Source organism: Phyllostomus hastatus, unplaced genomic scaffold, assembly GCF_019186645.2.
Source record: "Phyllostomus hastatus isolate PE091 unplaced genomic scaffold, TTU_PhHast_1.1 phas_contig_17, whole genome shotgun sequence".
NCBI lineage: Eukaryota > Metazoa > Chordata > Mammalia > Chiroptera > Phyllostomidae > Phyllostomus > Phyllostomus hastatus.
Genome location: NW_025333664.1, coordinates 9,762,925 through 9,781,104, shown reverse-complemented (window position 1 = coordinate 9,781,104; position 18,180 = coordinate 9,762,925). Strand labels below are relative to the sequence as shown.

At 53.7% G+C, this 18,180-nt stretch overlaps 1 protein-coding gene across 16 annotated transcripts in view; it reads right to left on the bottom strand.

Moving 5' to 3' along the window:
• ZMYND8 (zinc finger MYND-type containing 8) overlaps positions 1–18,180 on the bottom strand; it is a 114,989-nt gene that overhangs the window by 80,754 nt on the left and 16,055 nt on the right. Inside the window, exons 1-2 of one of the 16 annotated variants that reach the window (XM_045832832.1) lie at positions 6,745–7,054; positions 859–1,251 (exon numbers count right to left, since the gene is read on the bottom strand). The exons of 11 other annotated variants lie outside the window; for them this stretch is intronic. In XM_045832832.1, coding sequence (XP_045688788.1) covers positions 859–883 — 25 coding nt within the window. In that variant the 5' untranslated portion in view covers positions 884–1,251; positions 6,745–7,054. Of the gene's footprint in view, positions 1–858; positions 1,252–6,559; positions 6,660–6,744; positions 7,055–18,180 lie in introns of those variants that run through there. 4 more of the 16 variants (XM_045832831.1, XM_045832830.1, XM_045832839.1 and 1 more) reach the window with 4 other exon arrangements.

The window sequence follows — 18,180 nt, the reverse complement described above, 5'->3', positions numbered from 1 at the left end:
ACACAGGACCAGACATTTTACAGCAATCAGGGAGGCCCAGGCACCCCCCTCTCCACAGGGAGGTGGTGTGGAGGACCCCAGGCATTTTGCCCCCAAACCCTCCTGCTAAAATACACCCGCCCGCCCCCACATTCAGTTACCTATCTCAGAGGCCAGGCCGCCTCTCTTTGGCCTACGGAACATCTGTGTAAACGTTTTTAGTTCGCTGCCAAAATATAAAATTGGGGAGGCTCCACAAAATAACCTCGGACTTTGATTTCTCTCAAAAAAAAAAAAAAAACCCACAAAACAGATCAGGGCCTTATGGCAACAGAATGATCTGAATACCAGGCATGCATTGCATTTCTACGAGAAAATGGGGCCTCTATTTCGCCACAATCCCCACCCTTCCCTGCTGCTGTCTGCTGACAAGGCTTGTGATCCAGCGGCCACGAGTTGTCACGCAGGCACTGGCATCATCCTTATCCCAAAGAAGTATCTCTTGTCCACATCCGGTTCTGACAGCGAGAGCAGGAAACCAGGAAAGACAGACCAGAAAGGCCACGCGTTTAAGAAAACAAAGGCGAACATACTTGATCATGGACGACGGCAACATTTATTGATGTTTTATCAGGCAAACAACGTGTAACCAAGGCAAAAAGAATACAACCCACCGGCCAGAAAGCGTCCATGGCCCCAGCCCACGGTGGGCATTGCGCGTGCAACTCTCCTCCAAAGAAATCGACCCAAATCACATTCTCACTGATTCTCATCTGTAAAACGCCCACCTCGCCTTTGTCCATTCATTCTTCTCTATTTTAATTCTCCCAGAATCTCACTGAAACCCAGATACACTTCCACCACCACCCCAATCTTCACCTGCAAGACTCTGAATCCATTCCATGCCCGACAGCTGTCTGGTCAGCTTAGGGATGGCATGAGGGCGCGGCCTGGCGCACCTGACACGCTGAGAAATGAGAGAGCTACAGACACCGGGCGAGGGAAGGGCTACGTGGAAGAGTGCAGGTGCTGGGATGAAACACGGAATCCGGAAAGCTGATTATCCCCAAAGATAGCCTGGCGACGTTCCTCCTCCAGTTTTAACTCCCAGGCAAGTCCCAGCACGCAGACTGTGTCCCGTGTGTCATCATCCTCTGTGTCTGGACAGGAGCCACTGCGGGGCAGATTAACAGGGTCCAATACGGCCACATGCAAGGCTTCCTAATGGTTTACTCTGGTCCGAAAGGCGGAGCATGTCGCGGCAGGCAGGCTCTAAAGCAAGACAATGAGCGGCTGTGACAAAATCCAGTCTCACCAGACAGGCCCCAGGAAAAGCCGGAACCAATGTTCAGGGTCTCTCCCCGAGACACAGCCCCGAGAGGAAATTAAATGCCAACCACAGGCTCCTGGAGGGAGAACAGACCCCTGAAGGGCAGGGGTCCTCCCACAAACGTCTACTAGGAGGCCTGCGGAGCCCAAAGGGCTGGCCCCGAGGCGCACGGCAGCTAGTTAGTGAGAAAACGCAGTCAAAAGGCACAGCTGGGAACAGCCCGTTCCCCCGGGGTAAACTTCCTCCATCCCCCAGGGATCCCCGCCCCACTCCACCACCAAAACTCTCCCTTTCACACAAGGTCTTTGGCCCAGCAATTGCCTCCAAGAAACACGGTCTATGGTCTATAGCCACAGTCACGGGGGAGCAAAGCACGCACAAGACGACTCCACCCCAGCCACACAGTGGGCTGCTCTGCAGCCTTCAAGAGGAATGAGGCGCCTCGGCCTGGGCTGACGCCGGAGGTCTCCGAGCTTCTGCATCGGGTTAAAAAGGCAACATATGCCTAGCACTATTAAGGGACCAACACACATGCCCCTCCCCCCAAAAAAACAGATGTAATATATGTGTCTCCCCGTTTGTATTAAGCCTAGAATATTCCTGGATGAACCAACTGCTCTAAATAAGGACTGGTGGTTGCCTCAGGGGGGGAGAACTTGCGTGGGTGTGGGGAAGGGATTGCTTTTCACTGTGTAACCCGTGTGTACAGTATTTACCAGGTATCTGGACAACTTTATCAAAATAGAGTATTTAGGAGGTTCAATTTCACATTGGGGGGAAAGGCAGGAGGTACAAACCAAAGCCAGGAAGAGTGGGTGATGGAGGCCTGATTCAGGATATAAAACAACGGCGCCGCATGGACAGAGTCGGGGCTGATCAAAGGAAGGTGTCTGGGATTTGATCTCCACAGATGTGACAAACGCAGATATCTCCGCGCAGGTGTCAGTGTCTGGCTGTGTGCGAAAGGTGTTCTGGGAACTCAGAGGACCTGTGTCCTACAAGAAATGGCATCCTGGCCGGGTAAAAACCGAAAGCAACTGGGCCGAGGTTTAGATTTTGTATTTCTTCTCCATCTTGGGGTAACTTTTGAAGCAAGAAAGCATACGAAGAAAGGCACACCAGTGGGAAAATTAGGGCACGTTAGGGAAAAATTACGTGGTGTGCTCTGATGTTTCTCAACGGAGCACTCACTACTGGATTTTGGAAGGGACAGCTCTTCCTCATTGCAAGGGCCACCCCGGCACCCTCCCATGCAATGACGTCAGCAATCCCAAACACTGGCCAAACAAGAGCCCCCACATCCCTCCCACACACTCCCGGAGGACACCGCTGCTGAGCTGGGGCACGGGGCAGGCAGCCGAGCCCACGTGCAGCCAACCTTTGACGCCAGAAAGGGCGTCAGTTCCTCCTCGGGCGTTCTGAGTTCCCACCTGCAGCTGAGACCGATGGTTCCCAACGTGTGGTCTCCACGCTCGCAGCAGAGACTTCACCAGGGGACTTGCAAGAAATGCAGTCTCAGGCCCCACCCCAGACCTACAGAACCAGAAACTCCCGGAGAGGCCTGGCCACCAGGGGTTTAACAAGCCCTCTGGAGGACTGAGAAGCTCTCACACAGGCTTGACTGGTTTGCAAAGCTCTTGGGAGTGTGCCTGGGGGCGGCCTCTGAACTCTCACACCTAGAGAGCACAATACACCAATCTCCTCTCCTCCCCACCGCTACCTGTGGGGCTGGCCCTGGCCCGGGACTCAGGAAATAGGAGTCAGGCGAGGAGTGGCGAGGGACCAAAGACTGCTGACCAGGAGACAACCCCAGGTCAGTCACTACCTCTGAGAGCCCCAGGGCCGCACCTGGAAAGCAGGAGGACAGGAGAGAAAGCAGCCAGACTAGAACATCTCACCTGGAGCCCACGACCGTGCTTCCGGGGTGGGTCCCACGTGCCACAGTTCTAAGGGTGGGTGCCACTTTTGGGGAAGAAGGGCCATGCCCACTTCACCTTCCCAAAGGTGTCATCAGCAATAAAGATCAAGAAGAACAGGGTCCTTTAAACCTCACATTCCTTTTGAACTTTCGAATTCTTTAATTCCGTGGGAAAGGGGGGACAGGGTGCAGGGGAGATCACTGGAAATGAAAACACTCATGAGCAATTTACAACTAAGGAGCCCAACAGAAAACAAAAGGGGAAACGGGGGACCCAAGGCTGCCTTCACCTCAAAGGACCCCAACCTTCTTGTCTCGGCAAAACATAAAAACCTCAATTTTGTTCCCGGTTACAAACACACCAACTCCCTCCAGAGCTAACGGGGCTCCAGCGGCTGCATCCAAAGGGCAGAAATTTAATAGGTTCCAAGCAACACGCACACCCATCCGTCAACAGCCACAGTTTTCCATGAAGGCTCTTAGGGAGAAAAACCGGGCTATGGCAGCCATCAGAGGCACGAGAGGTATTTCAGCATCCTGACATAAAGGCCTGCCCACTCCGGTGGGGGCCAGGCCTCTCCGGGGTGCTGTGGCCCTTGCTGTCGTCATGGTGACGAAGCAGCCTTGAGGACCTTTCCCAGAAAGCTGAGTCAAGTATTTTTTCCCTTCTTTAAAGATTTAATTCTGATCGAGGCGGCATTGCTAAACGCGTTTGATCTATAAGCTTGGAAGGATGACAATCAGGCTCTGAGCAGGGAGATGGTCCCCCCTTGATCTGAAGGACCTTTCTGGGAGGTAGCAGAACTTTGCGACTCCACTGAGCTGGCACACCAGCAACCCCCCCACTTTCCACCCCCAGGCCCCCGAATAAGCCTGGTTCTGAAGGAGTTAACGTGGGCGAGGGAGGAAAGCTGCGGGGAGGAAAAGGACAGAGCAGTGACTCAGGAAAACAGCTCAGCATGGAGCAGGAAGCACAGAAAGTTCCGCTCCTTGAGACAGTTCACCGAAATCTCAATAATGCAGGGAGGTCTGTGGGTGTCAGGACCCCAGCACAGGATGAGACGGGTCCCGGCCCGCCGTCTTGTGGGCCGCCAGAAATGAGCCCTGGACTTCACAACCCCCGCTCAACCCTTCCTAGATGTCCCTTGACTTAAGGGACATGTTACTTCCAGGTTACCCAGGATCTTCTCAGCTTTCCTGAGCCACGGCGTTGTTTTTATCCTCACCCGAGGATATGCTTAGCAATTTTAGTTAGAGAAAGGGAGGACGGGGGAAACATCAACTGGTTGCCTCCCATACACAGCCCAGCCGGGTGTCGAACCCATAGCCTCCTGGTGTACAGGATGATGCTCCAACCAACTGAACCACCCGGCCATGGCCCCTGAGCCACAGTAGTAACAGCTAAGGCTTTCTGTTACCACATACAAAGTACCAGGCAGTGTTCAAAATGCCCTTCGAGTCCTGCCTCTAAGTCACTGCCCAAGAGCACACAAGTGGGGGGGCTGGGATTTGAACCCAGGCAGCGGGGCTGGGAGGCTTAGGAGAGGCTTGTCTCAGCTCTGGTGAGACGATGTCCTAATGCAGGGTCTAGGTGTTAAGAGCACACTCTCATGTTGCCTTTCTCTGTCCCCACTGCAGATGTGACCTGGGGGGGACGGGGTGGAGGGACGTTCGATTGGGAGCCCCGGGAACTAACTGGGAGAAACATGGACCGTGGTGCTTGTCCCTCGTAGACGATGCACGCCAGCATCTCAGAGGCTGCCCCCAGAAAGTGCACTCACCCCCCAATCTTCCGATGGAGGCATCAGAACTTGGCCTTTGCCACCTCCTCTCCCATGACACTCCTCTCCAATCTCCAGCCAGGCGTCCCAGACGGGCGCTCCCACCCCCGCCCACATCCGGAGCCTGAGTCACAGCACTCACCATGCTCCCGAGTCTGGGAAATGACACACCATGACAGGGACCCGTGTCCTCCAGAGAAGGAAAGGGCCCCAGCTGGAAGGCCGACAAGGCCCAGCCCTGTGGTGTGTATCGTGGCTGTGAAATGTCCTACATGACGTCCACAGCAAAGCCTGCGGGGCCTGAAGGAAAAGGGTTGCTCGGTGGACAGGCACCGCGGGCCACAGAAGTAGGGTGGCCAACCCTGGGGCAGCCGGAGATGGCCAGATCCAGGCGAAGCGGGATGAGCTGGTCACCCTACGTGGAAGTCAGGGGACATGTGTTCTCGTAGGCCTGGTCCAGGGGATACAGACAGGGTGTCACAGTGGTTGGGTGCCTAGTTCTCTGCAGCCGCCCAGCAGGGCCGCCTTGCGCAAGCTGTGTAACCTCTGTGCCTCCGTTCTCCCGTAAGGTGGGTGTCACAGGACCTTGTGGCGTTACTGAAGAACTGAATGAGTTAATCCACATGAAGCTCTCAGTGTAATACCTAGCAAAGAGCATGCACTCGATAAAAGGAAGCTATTTTTCAAAGCCAACCATCATTCCTCCTCCTCCTCCACCACTGCTCTCCAAAAGCAGAGCCTGGATGCTCAGCTGAGCCTGTTAAATTAATGACGCAGGTTCGAAGTTATAGAAACGCCAGGCTACCAAGTGGAAGCCGGAATCAGCCCAGGAAATGATCTCTCCATTTCCATCGGACTGTGAAAAGCCCGGGTCTTCCGAGCTAACTGCAAAGGCAGCTGGCTCAGAGGCACCGGCCTGGCACCCAGTGCGATCCCCAGCCCTCGCGACAGCCTCCTTCAAACACAACCGCATGCCGTTCTCAGAAGCAGCAGAGCAAGAGCAGAGTTAATCATTTCACAGCGTTTCCCAAAGACACAGAGCAGGTACCCAGACAGGCCTCCCTCCCCAGGAATCTTAGGGCCCTCGGCAGCCAGTAATTACATCACAATGAAACAAAAGCCCTGAACTTCCTCCAGGCCCAGAAAAGAAATGAGGAATCAGCAAAGGAGAAGGGGGTGGGGTGGGGCCCTAACCCTATTCTTTTCTTAGTGGAGAGAATGCCCAAGTCCTGAGGAACACAGGCAAAACAGCTCTCAGGCTCACACACACACAGAACGTCTCCCAGACCCACAGACTCTGGGAGACGAGGCCCCAGGCTCCTTCCCTGGGGTGGTTGCTCCCTGGCCAGCGCTGGGCCGTTGAAAGGTTCCCCCACCGCGTGGGAACCGCACTTCCCGCCCAGCTCGGACAGAGAAGGGCTGGAACCGGGAGGAGGCAGTGGAGTTAAGGGTCACTCTCAACGTGGGCAAATGGCAATGCACCGGGAACCCCAGATACCTGGCAGGCAAAGCCAGGGAAGGGCAGGCGACCCCGGGAAGAGGGGCACTTACCTGCCATTGAGAACGCTCTGCTGCTCAGAGGGCCTAGGCTCTCTTTCAAGGAGAACAGAGGCTCACACGCGGCAGACATTCCTGCTTCCGGATCCTCAGTGGCCTCTCCCAGGGGGAGGAGGAAGGAGCAGAGAGGACAGGCTAAGAGTCACCATTTACCAGGCCAGCCCTGGTGTCGTACTCACCAGGTCTCCCGGCGGGGCAAGGACACCCTCACCTCCCTGCGATCAGACAGTGTGGGGCAGGGTGGCGACGTGCCTTTGTGTCCCGGGGCTCTCGGCTCTAATTCATCACCCCGGACAGACAGCGGCTCGGCTGCGCTGGGAGTCTTCGGTGCTCTGCACCGAAGGGCCATTTATTCCACCGGATGTGGATCAACACAACAACCTGCGTCTGTTCTGCCGGCTGGAGGGAGGACAGCAGAAGGGAGCTGGGGCGTTTTCAGCTTTTTAATGCCTGTTTGTTTCAAGTTCTCTTTAGTGCTGATGTGCCTCTCCTGGAAACGAGGAAACCAATCTTTCCCCCTATTTGCACAGTGTCAGGGCCTGTCTGCCTGTGTGTGTCTCTCTCTCTCTGCCCCCCTCCCCCCCAACCTCTCTCTCTCCCTCCCATAATGCAGAAATGGTGATTAAAGAGCACATTCACATGTAAAAGGTGAACCTCCAAACCCTCCTGCCAGGGCAGATATTGCTTCAATCTAGGGGAAGGAGGCTGATTTACAAATGAATTCACTGTTTAGCCCTCAACAACTGGAGGCAATCGCAACCCAAGGCAGCTCTTTCTGCCCCTCGGCTGGGATAAGGCCTTCTGGGGTGGGGGGGAGGGAAAAAAAACACAAAATCTCAACAGGAATTTCCTGATTCAAGAATGCCAAGTTTTTTCCAATTTTACAAAGAGGGAGGAGGCAGAACCCAACTGCTTAGGAGGAGCCTCGGCCCCCACCCCCCACCCCGCACCGCAGGCCAGGCCCAAGGCTGTGTCCCGCGTGTGTACATGTCTGAGGCCCTAAAACAGCCAAACCACCACAAAGAAAAATGTGGAATAACCGGTTGCCTCTGGCCTTTACTTCAGAGCTGGATGAGGAGAGCTTTCACAGGAGAAGCTGGTTCCGGTGGCTAGAAACCCATTTGTATTATTTCCCCAGGCTGCGGGGACTGTGGTGGGCCCCACCCTCCGAGCCAGAAGAGGTTCTAGAAAGCTCGGGTGCTGGTGGGTGGCTTTTTCCGACCGTAACGGGGAACTGCGGCGTCAGAGGGCCAATTCGGAAACAAAACAAGGCCTGGCTGGCAGCAGCTGGAGCAGAGAAGTGGGCTGTGAGCTGAAAAGGGAAATACAGAGGCTTCGGGAAGGGGGCGGAGGAAGAAGGAGGTGTTACTAATGACCGGGCAACGTGCCCCACATGTCCTGGGTGGAGGGTCCGGCCTCTCTAAAAGCCCCCTTAATTAGTGAAGATAAGAAAATTCTCTGAGACACCAAGGAAGAAGGGACAGGCCCCCTACAGTCACCTAGTCATGTTCCTTTGGGAAAAAGCAAAGATGTCAGACCCACAGTGTCACCCAACTACGCGAGTGGAAAGGATGCGCGCCATCACCCAGACTTCAGTGGGGGATCTAAGGAAGCACCCTGCGGCCCACAGACCCAGGAGCGCCCAGCGGGACGGGCCCTACACCCACCGCACAAGCCTCGTGCACCCCGAAGCCGGGAGACAACTTCAATGTCATGAACAGGGGACTCAGATGCAAAAATCCATGCTGCAGCCAAAAAATGGACTAAAAAGGGAATCACGTCTTTCTGCGGTACACAGAACAAAACCCAAGTGAAAAAAGGCCAGGAATAGAACCGGGTGCAAGAAACAGGGGCGGCGTGGGCTCTGAGCTCGAGAAGGCCCACAGACACACCCGGGACCAGGAGACAAACGCTGGACTCACTTCTGAATTCTGTCTGATCACATTCACACACTTAACCCCGTAAGGTACATTTAAACTGCCCGGGGTGGGGGAAATGGATGATAATTTTTTTTAAATCCTCACCCAAGGATATAATATTTATGATTTTATAGAGAAAAGAAGGGGGAGAGAGACAGAGAAAACAACACAAATGTGAGAGAGAAACATCAATCAGTTGCCTCCTGTACGAACCTCAACCGGGGATCTTTCAGCGCGTACAGGACCAAGCTCCAGGCAGCTGAGCCACCCGGCCAGGGCATGTCTGATAATACTTATTATTTACGTAACACTCACTATGTACCAGGCCCTGGCCCCAGCCAGGGACCCCGACACACAGGAGCCCGGAACACGCCCCCCGACATTAATCACGTGCCGCCTGGAAGGGACTCAAGTGTTTAGAAGACTGTAGAGCAGGGGTTCTCACCCAGGTCTCCCAGGAGGCCTCTGGCAATGTCAGAAGACATTTTCTGGTTGTCAGCCCGGCCAAAAGAGGGGTTGCTACTGGCACCTAGTGGGCGGGGAGGCTGGGGCTGCTGTGAAAGACCCCACAGTGCACAGGACGGCCCCCCGACAGTGAACGATCAGGCCCAGACCATCAACAGAGCCAAGGCCGAGGACACACTGACAGTCCCTGGTGCCAGGCAGGTCCACCCCGGTGTCAACACACCACCCACGGAGGCATCCGCGAACGACCGAGAAGCACCAAAACGATGCCCACTGTCTGTCACCGAGCGGCCTGACTTCAGATTTCAAAGAGGAAAAACACAAACAATGGAACCAGTCAGTCAACAAACAGCCACTGAGCAGAACTACTCAACACGACACCGAGGCTACCTGGGGAACTGTCGGCAAGGCCCTGCCCTGGGGGGAGGACAGCCGGCAACAAGTGACAGTGATCGAGTACCAGTGATCGCAGCTACCTTTCAGTGACCGCTCCATCTGCGAGGCACTGTTCTAAACACAAATATCGACTGACTTACTCCTCACCACGGCTCCACGAGGAGGTCAGGACAAAGTATCCCTTTTATGGAGGAGAAAACTGAGGCCCAAGGGGGGAAAAGCCCCTGAGGAAGTGGCTAGTATATACAGAATGCATACAAAATATACTCAGTATGCAAACACAGAATCAGAAGCTGAATATGGATGCACAGAAGCAGAGCAGGAGAAACACCAGGAATTCGTGAACACACATACTGGGGGGAGAAGGGGCAGCGAGGAAAACACTTCTCTATGTCCTCCTCCAACTGGGCTGGTGCGATCCACAGCTATTTTTTTTTACTAAGGAGCTACTATTTTCTGAATCCTCCCAAGAATCCCTGAGGTAGAAATGGCATTTTTGGACACTTCTGTAGGTGAGACTCAGTGAGGCAAAAGGGGAAGGCAGGTCAAAGCAGCCAGGGACCGCTCCCAAACCCTTACCGGCACCAGTCATCTGCCCTCCCCGGGGCTGTGAGTGCCACCCTGTCACTCTCTGTCACTACAGGCATGCCTGGTGTTGGACACGTCACCACGGCACTGCTGTTCAGCGCGTGGGCTCTGGAGCCCCACCACCAGGTCGGAATCCAAGCCCCGCCACCTGCCAGCTGTGTGGGCTCTGGCAAGCCACTCGGCCTCTCGGTGCCGCAGCCAACCAGCTGCGCTGCTGGACCGCTCCCGAAAGGCCTGTTAGGGTTAAGTGGGACAGCGCGGGCACGGGGACCAGCGGCGTCTGGCACAAAGCGCTGCCAGTTATTGCTGATACTCTGTCCTGTAGGGGAAGGAGGGGCCAGGGCCCGGAAAAAAACAGTTACCCAGAAACCTCAAACCAGTTTTTCCCAATCTCTTTGTATCTTCACCTTGATTTGCACCAGGCTCCCTCCTCCCAACCTGTTTCTGAAAAGGTTCACTGATGAGAATCACAAGCTTTTTCAGTCCGCCCAGGCTGGTGTGGGGCCAACCAGGCAGGGCTGGGAAGCCCTTCAGGGCTCAGAATTTCCACGCAGATCAAAGCAGGCGGCCGCGTCAGGTGGCCCACAGACCCGGCCCCACCCGTCAGCCTGAACTTCATCCCTGAACTTCATCCCCGGGGCCTCCTCCAAAGGCACTGTCCTCGCTGCTCAGAAGAGGCCCAGGAAGCCAGGGAGGGAGCTGACCTCAGAATCCCAGTAATCCGCAAAATGCACTGAGCATGCCAAACCTCCGCAGGGTGAGGATGCAGGCAAGCGCCTACGTGCTGCCTGGCACATCGCGAGGGCTCTGCGAAGGGGCTGCTCCTTCCTGCCCACCCTCACTTCTGCCCGGTCAGATTCAGTCCAACCTGCACAGCTGCCGGCCCTGGTGCAAGCCCCCTGCCCCCCTGCAGCAGCCTCCTTCGAAACTCAGATGCGCCGTCCCCTACATAAAACCTGCCAAGGGCCTTAGACCCCCAACCTCTCATCAAGATCAATATCGAGATGTGCCCCCCACCCCCCGATCTAGCCCTGCTCACCTTTTCTCCTCCATTCACTGACCCCTAAACACGACGGCCCCAAACGCGCTAAACTCACGTGCACTCGCTGGCCCTTCCATCTAGAATGTTCTGTACCTAACTCTCCCATAGGTGGCAACTTCAGCTTTTGGCTCCAATGTCACCTCCTCCCCAGAAAGCCTCCCCTGCCCACTTCGGCCTCCAGCTGCTTCATTCAATCACCCTGAAGTCTTTCTTTTGTCCCGTCACTTGCAGTCCTCTCTAGCTGAAAATGTCCATAAACTATGGGGTGTTATTTTTTTTTTTTTTTTGCTGGTTCACTGGTTTATGTTTCTCCTCCAGAACGTGAGCTTCATCTCAGTTTTTCTCTCTCTGCCGAGGCCCAGTGCCTGGCACACGGCCTGGCCCGGACGTGTCCCCAAACGCACACCCAACCAGCTAAAACGCATGAGCAAGAGGAGATGGCTAACGCAGCAGCCGGGTGCGCTGAGCAGACCTGACTCTCAGGAAACTCCAGTTTTTCTCCCCCGGTCTCAGGGTTCCTTGCGGCAAAGCGAGAGGACAGGAGCGTTGCGAGGTCCACAGGGAAGATCACACAAAGGCAGGCAGCACAGCCACCTCAGGGCCCGAAAGAAACTGGAGCAGGAAAATCCCCTTTCAAAAGGTACTCAGCCATTCTTGGTTCCTGCCGAAAAGAGCCCATTTCCCCAAAAGCGGGGAACTCGGTAAGAAGGTATACCCTGAAAATGCGGTGGGCCCGTGCAGCGTATGAACACAATTACTGAAAACCAACAAGGGAAACCCACGAGGTCCTTTCAGGCCACGAACTCCACTCCGGAGCTCCACTCCTCCTGGGGAGAGCTGTCGCTCTGAAGATCATCTAGCTCAAAAAGAGGAGTGACTTGTGCCAGGGAAAACACTCAGTCTGTGCTCCCCACTGGGAGACCCCCACGGTGATGACCCTTCAACCAAATTTTTCAGTGCTGATGCTTTGCCCTCTTTCTTATTGGACCCTTTTTAAGTCTGAGGATCTCTTCTCAACAGCCCCCTTCATCCTTGAGAGGAGTCCAGATTTTAAAGATTCCTATTTGTTGAATGGCTCTCACCAACCCCCTAGTATATCTGGTCTCAACCCAAGCAATGACAGCCTGGTTCGAAAGACAGTCCCAATTACTATGTGGGGACAGAAAGTTATTGGAGATGGTTTGGGACATCAGGGACAAGACTCCAAAGACTTATTCAGAAGAGAGCCCTGGTGACAGCTTGTGAGATGCACCAGAGATCAAGAAGGGCAGCAACCCCCGGGGACTATCAGTCTAGGAGATCCATTCCTGGCCTCTCTTAAGCACACAAACAAACAGAGCAATCAGAACGTCCAACCACACGGGGCCCCACTTCCACATGGAATAATCCTCCAAGCCGCCCGCTTCGGATGGAAGGAAAGTTCCCCTTTGCCAGGGTCTCCGTCATTCTTAACTGTCGGATAATTCAATCTAACCTTGAAAATCTCTTAAAGACGGAGTGAATGGGAAGGGTGAGAAGGGAGACAGAGGAGTAAGAGAGAACAGATGCTTGGCTAGAATAGAATGGCCAAGTTCTAGAAAGTTCAACCACTGATCTAAGTTTGTTTTCAGAGAGACAGGAGAGGGCAGCGTGCAGATGGAAATACAGCAAACGGTGAACACACGGACTGCCTGGCGGGGGGGCGTTTTAGCTACTTCTGGGTGTACCTTGGCTGGTCAAAGCAGATACCTGGACTTGACCGTTTGAAACAGAAAACCAATAACCTATTTTTCCCCTTAGATTCTAATTAGTCTGTACTTCTTGAAAGGTCATTTTATTCAGAAAACATTTATTGAGCAACTATTATAAACATCGCCAGCCTCGTGTCTGTCAAGAAAGTGATAGAGACCTGGTCCCCATATCCATCAGTCTAGGTGAGGAGACACACAGGTAAACGAATTCTACAATAAAGCGTTTTGAAGACTGGGGAGAGGGCGGGCCAGCATACCCTGTGGCATTTCCCCCCCAGCCAGTGCCAAGATGCCAAAGGGCCTGATGGAAAGGCAGTCTGGTGAGGCCTCAGTAAGAAATGGCAACTTGGGCCCTGGCTGGTGTGGCTCAGTGGATTGGATGCCAGCCTGCTAAGGGCTGCAGGTTCGACTCCCAGTCAGGGCACATGCCCGGGTTGTGGGCCAGGTCTCCAGTAGGGGGCACACAAAGAGGCAACCACATGTTGATGTTTCTCTCCCTCTTTTTCTCCCTCCCTTCCCCTCTCTCTAAAAATAAATAAATAAAAACCTTTAAAGAAAAGAAAGAAAGAAATGCCCGCTTGGGAAGACAAGAAAATAACCACGTTCTCTCTTTGCAGAGCTTTTCAAAACAAGAGCAGCCCCAGGAGGATCAAACAAAACTCAGACCCCAGTGCAATCACTTACAGAGCATGTTCTAGGCTGTGCCAGTCCCCGGCTAAGTCTCTTTTCACCTACAGCACCCAGCACGGCACTCACAACAAGTCCATTAATGTATTCAAGTACGAGAGCTTTCCGTACACAATAACGCTGTGTTCTCCATCTGTGCTGCCTCACGCTGCAGCCTCTAGCTACATGTGGCTCTCGGGCACCTGAAACGTGGCTAGTGAGACCCAGGGAAGAATCTTTTGTTTTAATTAATGTAAATGTAAACTGTCCCATTCAGCTACTGGCTGCCTGATTGGACTGTGTAGGTGTGGAAGCTCCATACTTACCACACTGGAGCGAGCCTGGCAAGGGCCACTGTAGAAACCTCCGCCCATCCGAGATGCCTCAAGGGCATAATGATTTGATGCCTAGCAACATGCATATGGACTTGCCCTTGATTCCTCCTTTAGCCTAGCCTGGCAATGCGCAAACCTTTAGTATGCGGTAACATTGTCTGATGAGAGCTGATTAGTGTACTTTCACAGGGACTTTCCAGGGTGATTTTGACTTTGGAAACTAAAGCACTCCACAGCAGGAGATGTAAATGAAGGCTCAGGACCAGGGGGCCTGGGTCCCCAAGGATGCAGAGAAGGTGAAGGAAAGGCCATCCTCAGGGAGAGCAGCCTGGCCCTGCACAGGTGTGACTGGGCGAGGAGCAGGGGGACCCTGGCCCGCCACAGGACCTATACACAGCCATGAGGGAGGGTGGCAGGTTCCCAGGGCCACTACTAGACGTGGTATTAATACCTTGGGAAGGAAAGAAGTCAGAGGGAAGGGGGCCATTTCAAAGAGTACCACATCCCTGGGGAAAACGACAGACAGGCCACCGATCGTTTCCAAGAGAACGAACGTTTGAGCTTCGGTAATTATTTCCAGGCACAGACTATGCTGCAAACAAAGCCGTCCTCTGTAGCAGAAACGCTTTTACTTCCCTCTCCGGGAAAGAAGTTCCATCTCTCGGAGACACAAAGTCAAGTCCTTCACTCCTGCATTCAACATAAGTATGCACTGCACCCCCGCCCGACCAGGCATAGCGGTAGCACCGTGGGCACAGGGTAAAAAAAGATAAGATGAGTTAAGACAAAAGGCAGGACCCACCCTCATTTGGAGCCTTAGAATCTACAGGGGCGGGAGGTTCAAAGAAGAGAGAGAAGAGGATCTTCCAGGCCCAAGCCAGGGCCTGACCGTCAGAGATGGCTCTTCCGAAGACCGGGAAGATCCGGGGGCCTGAGCAGAGAGAAAAGAGGGACAGGAGGGGAGGGAGCTGGGAAGGTGGGCAACGACCCGCAAATGAGGATTTTAGGATTTTGATCTTCATCCTACAGCCAAGGAAAAAAGCACTTAACAGTTTGGAATAAGAGGGAAGAGCCAGAGGAGATGACCTCTCTCTCAGAAAGACTGGGAGCAGCGGACAGACAGAGGTGGTGAGACCAGCTAAAAGACCCCCGAGGCTCGATGGGGAGGATGGGAATAAGAGTGGCCTTCAAGACATAAATTCCACCCCTGGCTGGCGTAGCTTAGTGGATTGAGCGCGGACTGGGAACCAAAGTGTCCCAGGGTCGATTCCCAGCCAGGGTACATGCCTGGGTTGCAGGCCATAACCCCCAGCAACCGCACATTGATGTTTCTCTCTCTCTCTATCTCCCTCCCTTCCCCTCTAAAAATAAACAAATAAAATCTTTAAAAAAAAAAAAGACATAAATTCTAAGTCAGTGACACAAAATGGCAAAAGGAGAGAAGAATGGAGGATAAGTCGCACATCCCCAGACCCTGCCCACTGGCAGAGTGCTGGGGGATTTATTCATGGTGCAGGAGGAGCGGGTGTTGGCGGGGGGACACGGGGGTAAGGCTGAGATGTGAAGTTGGTAGCAGCCATGTTGAGTCTGAGACACCCGTGAGTAAAGAGAGAGGGCAGGTGAGCAGCGGGCCCTCTGCGCCATGACTTAGCAAGAACCTAAACTGGAAATCAAAAACGTGTGAGTCATCACAAAGCCACGGATGTGGGCGAGATCCCCCAGGGAATAAACACGCCGGAGGTGGAGGGGGGGATGAGGCCAGGCCAAGCGCTCGGCAGCACCGACACTGAAAGGATGCAGAGAAGAGAAGGTGCTGGAGAAACACTCGGAAAGCCAGGACCACGGTGGCAACAAAGCCAGAGGAGGCGATGGTTCCAGGAGAAGAATGATCAGCGATGTCCAACACTCCCTTAGGTCAAGGGGGACGGGTGCTGAACACCTGTCCCGAGAAAGCAGCGTGGAGCCTGCGGGAAGCCCAGCGGGCACTGTCAGTACAGAGGGAGGGACTGGGTAGAAGCCACTGCGCAACTGGTGGGGCAAAGCGAGAGGGGAGGAGGCCAGGAATCGAGTCCACACACTTCTGAAAAGTCCGGCTTTAGAGGCTGGAAACAGGAGAGCGGTCCAGCGGAAAGACACAGGGTCGTGAGAATAAATGTTGGGGAGACTTGAGCGGGTTCAAAGGACTGGGCGTTTTTGACTCCAGGTGGGGGCCACACAAATGGAATATCCAGATGACATAACAAAGAACTGTACATTTAAAACCTATACCATGTCATTAATCAAATCACCTCAAAGAGTGAATACAAATAAGGCCACATCCCTCAAGAGGTTAAGCAGAGTTGAACCAACGACCCCCACGATTCCACTCCTATGTCTACACCCCAATAATGAAAACATACATCCACACAAAAACGCATGCACAAATGTTCGCATCAGCAGAAGTCGTAACAGCCAAAAAGTGGAAGCAACTCAACTGTCCATCCACAGACGGGTGGACACACAAAACGTGGTATACCCGCACCAGAGCACGATGCAGCCGTAAGAAGGGAGGGGGTACTCAGATGTGCCGTAATGCAGATGAGCCCTGAAAACATTATTCTGAGTGAAAAGAGTCAGACACATGTAGGGTATACCCCACTTACATGAACTGTCCAAAATAAGCCCATCCACAGAGACGGAAAATAGGTCAGTGGTTGTCAGGGGCTGGGGAGAGGGGGCCAGGACAGCGAACGCCCATGGGATTCCTTACTGGGATGGTAAAAACGTCCTAACATTGAGTGTCACGACGGTGGTACAACTCTGTGAACACTAAAAACCACTCAAGTGTATATTTTTTAATGGAGAATTGTATAGCATGTAAATTACATCTCAGTGAAGCCTAAAAAGAAAGTCTGTGAAATAACGGATCTCTAGGTTCCCAGGAAAGCTGGGGCAGGCGGAGGGAAGACAGGGTGGGGAAGGGGAGGGTGGGGTGGCCTGGGGGAAGCACCGGGAAGGCGCTGTGACACCACCCCCCCACTCCCTGCCTCGTCCCCCCTCTGGGAGCAGCAGCCTTTCCACACGGGGTCCCCTTGAGAGTCCACAGTCAAGGATCCACCTTCACTGGAGCAAAAGGAGGTACCCAGTGTCTGAAACTCAGCCCCCTGCTGCCCCTCTCTGCCAAAAAAGCAAAGTGCCAGGATCTCTGAAAAGGCCTCCAATGCAGACCGTGCATGCCACAGGCATCTCTCTGGAAGAGGAAAAGGCAGCAGCCCCGTCTTTGTAAACGAAGGTCGGAAACAGCCCGCTTCGATCCCAGGGTCCTGGCCCAGGAGGCACGTCGTCACCTAAATCATCTAACGTGGGGCAGGCTTCAGAAGGGGGGCAAGCGTGGGGCTCACGCACAAGTGAACCCGCAGAGCTACGCGGCACAGGCGGTGCCGCCAGGACTCCGAGAACAGATGCTCACGGGATGCTATGCCGGCCAAGAGAAGGTAGAGACTTGGAAAGCCGTTACCCGCCATCTTCCGAGTTCTGGGCATCTCAGACCTTGTTGGGAGAGGAACAATCTGGTAGTTATCTGACTCGCAAACAAATTCTTTCCACTGCACAGCACACGGATGGCACTTCTTGGGCTGCAGGAGATGCAGGCGAGCCAAAATAGGGTTAAAAATACTGATGCTCTTTTTTTTTTTTTTCTTTTGAAAGAAAAATCCTCAGCACTTCTTCATCTCACTGTGATTTAGGAGTGTTTACAGTTACTTTTTCTTAAAGAGTTTCCTTGGAGAAAAAAAAAATGACAGAAGGTCTCTAGCTCATCTCCATCCTCATAAACAATCCCTTTGTGAAACAGTCTTAATTTACATACAACAGTGAGAACGAGGCTCCTGGACTAATTAAGGTCTGGGGCTGGTTAGCAAATTGCTATAATTGCATATTCTCCAGCATCCTGTCTCAGAAAACATATCCATACCCAGGCAAATCTCAGCAAGAATGATACTGTTCGCAATTTTAATATCTCGGGCTTCCGCTGCATCTGGGCACGGTTTCCAAGTGGCGCGTTCCCCTTGTGCGGGTGACATTACACAGACATTTTTTAAAACGGTTTCGGTTTTGGCAGCCTAGCACCCGCACCCCGCAATCATCACGGCAAAATGCACACACAGGGCAGCGTCCAAACACGAGCAGCCCCAACAGGGAAGTTTTTGTACGGTGGCATGAACTCTCGGGGGCCGTCGTGGTTCAGACTTCAAGTCCCTGGGCCGGCGAGGGGCTTGTCCGGACTCGTGCGAGGGTGGCCAGAAATCTGCAGTAAACTGCGCTGAGACTTGTCTCGTGCAGAGAATGCAAACTGACAGCAGCCCTCAGCCCCTTCCGACCTGGAGATGTGTTTTGCTGGGTTCGTACACGGTCTTTCAGAAAACGGGCTGCACGGACCACATTCGGGGCAAAGAATCCGGTTAACACCGGGTGAGCCATATGCCTGCTGGTCACT